General features: G+C 34.4%; 1 protein-coding gene across 1 annotated transcript; it reads left to right on the top strand.

Moving 5' to 3' along the window:
• The first annotated feature begins 246 nt into the window (after positions 1 to 246).
• LOC120070067 (GATA transcription factor 15-like) lies at positions 247 to 1607 on the top strand. The gene is made up of 3 exons (XM_039021947.1): positions 247 to 735; positions 810 to 956; positions 1056 to 1607. Exons 1-3 carry the CDS (start codon positions 712 to 714, stop codon positions 1326 to 1328), a joined length of 444 nt encoding a protein of 147 aa, XP_038877875.1. The 5' UTR covers positions 247 to 711; the 3' UTR covers positions 1329 to 1607.
• The last annotated feature ends 822 nt before the right edge of the window (positions 1608 to 2429 follow it).

The raw sequence follows: 2429 nt of genomic DNA, 5'->3' as shown, positions 1-2429 counted from the left end.
TCCTTAAATTTTATGTCTAATTCTTTTTAAAAGGAAGATGTTAAGGTCTCAATTTTACAGAAATATCGATGAAAATATCAATATGGTTAAATATTTTGGAAAAAATTAGAAAAACAAAAAAATATATTTTGAATTAATAAATCAAAATTTTACATTTTTTTAAACAAATTAATATGCTTATTATTTATAGTATATNGGTTTTCTTCTTTCGCTCGCGTCTCTCTCTGGTTGTATATATTTAAGATGGGATTTTCAGATCCGCTTGCGGCCACTGCATTTGTGTCGGTTGATTCCTATTTCATTCTCCTCGCTTTCTCCCTCTCTCAAAATTCTTTCCCTCCTTCTTTCCCCTCTGCATTTTCCTTTCAATCTTTCGTTTTCCCTCGGTTTTCTGAATTCCAACCACTTGTTTCTCTTCATTCCATAACTTCTTTCTCTCCATCTTATCTCTTTCTTATCCGTTTTCCCCTCCTTTTCTTTCCACCATTGATTTCGCTCTCTGGGTTTGATCTCTTGCTTCCTTCTCAGATCCCCTTTCTCTTCTTTGATCTCACTTCCCCTGTCTTCCTCTGTTTTCGATCGAGGGTTTCCCCAGTTACTTACTTACCCATCATTTGATTCTGTGTTTTCTGATCGTTTCACTCGCTACCCTCTTCGAGTTTTGGGTTTTTTAAATCTGGGTTTCTCTTAGATCTCTTTAGTAGCGGGTGTATGATGATGGATCCGAGTGACAGAGTGAGTACTAACCTCTGTTTTTGTTGATTACTTCTGATTTGAAGGTATCTGATCAGTGGTTGCTAATGATGCAGGGATCGGAGTCGGAGGACATGTCGGGGAAGAATACCGGTGGGGTTTCTTCGGAGGAGAGTCAAGTGAATGAGCAGAACAAGAAGACTTGTGCTGACTGTGGTACTTCGAAAACCCCTTTATGGAGAGGCGGGCCGGCTGGTCCAAAGGTGAGCTTAGTTGATTGATCTGGACTTAAATAGACTTGGGAAGCGTTTTTTGTTGATTCAAATCTCTGATTTCTGTTTGTTTTCTCTCTGATTCGCCAGTCTCTTTGCAATGCGTGTGGGATCAGAAGTAGGAAGAAGAGAAGAGCGATTTTAGGGTTGAGCAAAGGGGTTGTTGAAGATAAGAAGAACAAAAAGAGCAATAATATTAGCAATAGTAAGTTGAGAGATAGTTTGAAACAAAGGCTTTTGGCTTTGGGTAGAGAAGTTTTGATGCAGAGATCTACTGTTGAGAGGCAAAGGAAGAAGTTAGGAGAAGAAGAACAAGCTGCTGTGCTTTTAATGGCTTTATCCTATGGCTCTGTTTATGCTTGAAACAGCCATTGTCGTGATCAGAAAGAACAATAAGGGAAAAATATGAAAAAAAAAGTGCTTCTAAAGCAGCAAAATCTGACCCAGAAGTGTATCTTCATCCATTTTGTTAAATCTTTCCCCAAATATTGAGTGAAATTCTCTTAGTTCATTATTATTCCTCCTCCCCCTTAGGATCTATTCTCTTTTTGTTGTATTAACTAACCATTGGTTTTTTTGGATGTTGGAGAGTAATGAGTAATGTAGTATTGATAATGAATTTTGTTGAACATTGTCATTTCAGATTCTTGTCTCTTGATGATCTTCAAATTCAATCATCCTTTATTTGAACTTGTTATAATTAGAGATTTTTGTTGTAATTCCTAAGAAACTTGTGTTTGTTGGTGTTCATTTATTGGTGTTTGTGTGATGGTAGCATCTAACAGTTGAAATAATGAAGTGAAAGGGAATTTGAACTTACTATTTTTAAAAAGGGATATTAATGTTCCATCATTTTATTTATGTTTGGTGATTGAAGCATATGTTGTGTTAAAGAAATTTACAATAGAATTTATTTTTCTTTGGGTGGTTTGGTCAATTGTCACCAAAATTTTGAGCCTTACATGGGAAAGTAAGGTAAGGAAGTATAAAGAATTGACAAATTAACACAATACAATTGAGAGGCAGTGCTTGTCCATACTTTGAATGGACATTTTTCTCCTTTCGCACCATTATTTGATGTTTGGAATTACAAATGCTTTAAGAAAATGGGAAGAGTATCTTTTGAAGTCAAAGCCCATTTTTTTCCATACTAGGATTCTTCATCGCATGTAGATCTAGAAATTTCTCCATTACAAAAATGAATCATGATGAAAATTTGGGATTCTATTACCAAATTTGGGCATTTGAAATTACTTAAAACAATAGTGTTAGTTAATACTATATTCAAATCCTATTTTGGTCTTGAAACTTGATTGTCTACTTTATTTTGATTGTAAAGTTCCAATTTTTTTGGTTTAGTATATGAACCTAGCATTAAAGGACCATTTCATTTTTTTTTTTTTTTTTTTTTTTTTTTTTTGTATACTTAATTAAAAGAAATTTGACATGGAGTCATCTTTGATT

This window comes from Benincasa hispida, chromosome 1, assembly GCF_009727055.1.
Source record: "Benincasa hispida cultivar B227 chromosome 1, ASM972705v1, whole genome shotgun sequence".
Taxonomy (NCBI): Eukaryota; Viridiplantae; Streptophyta; class Magnoliopsida; order Cucurbitales; family Cucurbitaceae; genus Benincasa; species Benincasa hispida.
This window is presented reverse-complemented; position numbering and strand designations above follow the sequence as displayed.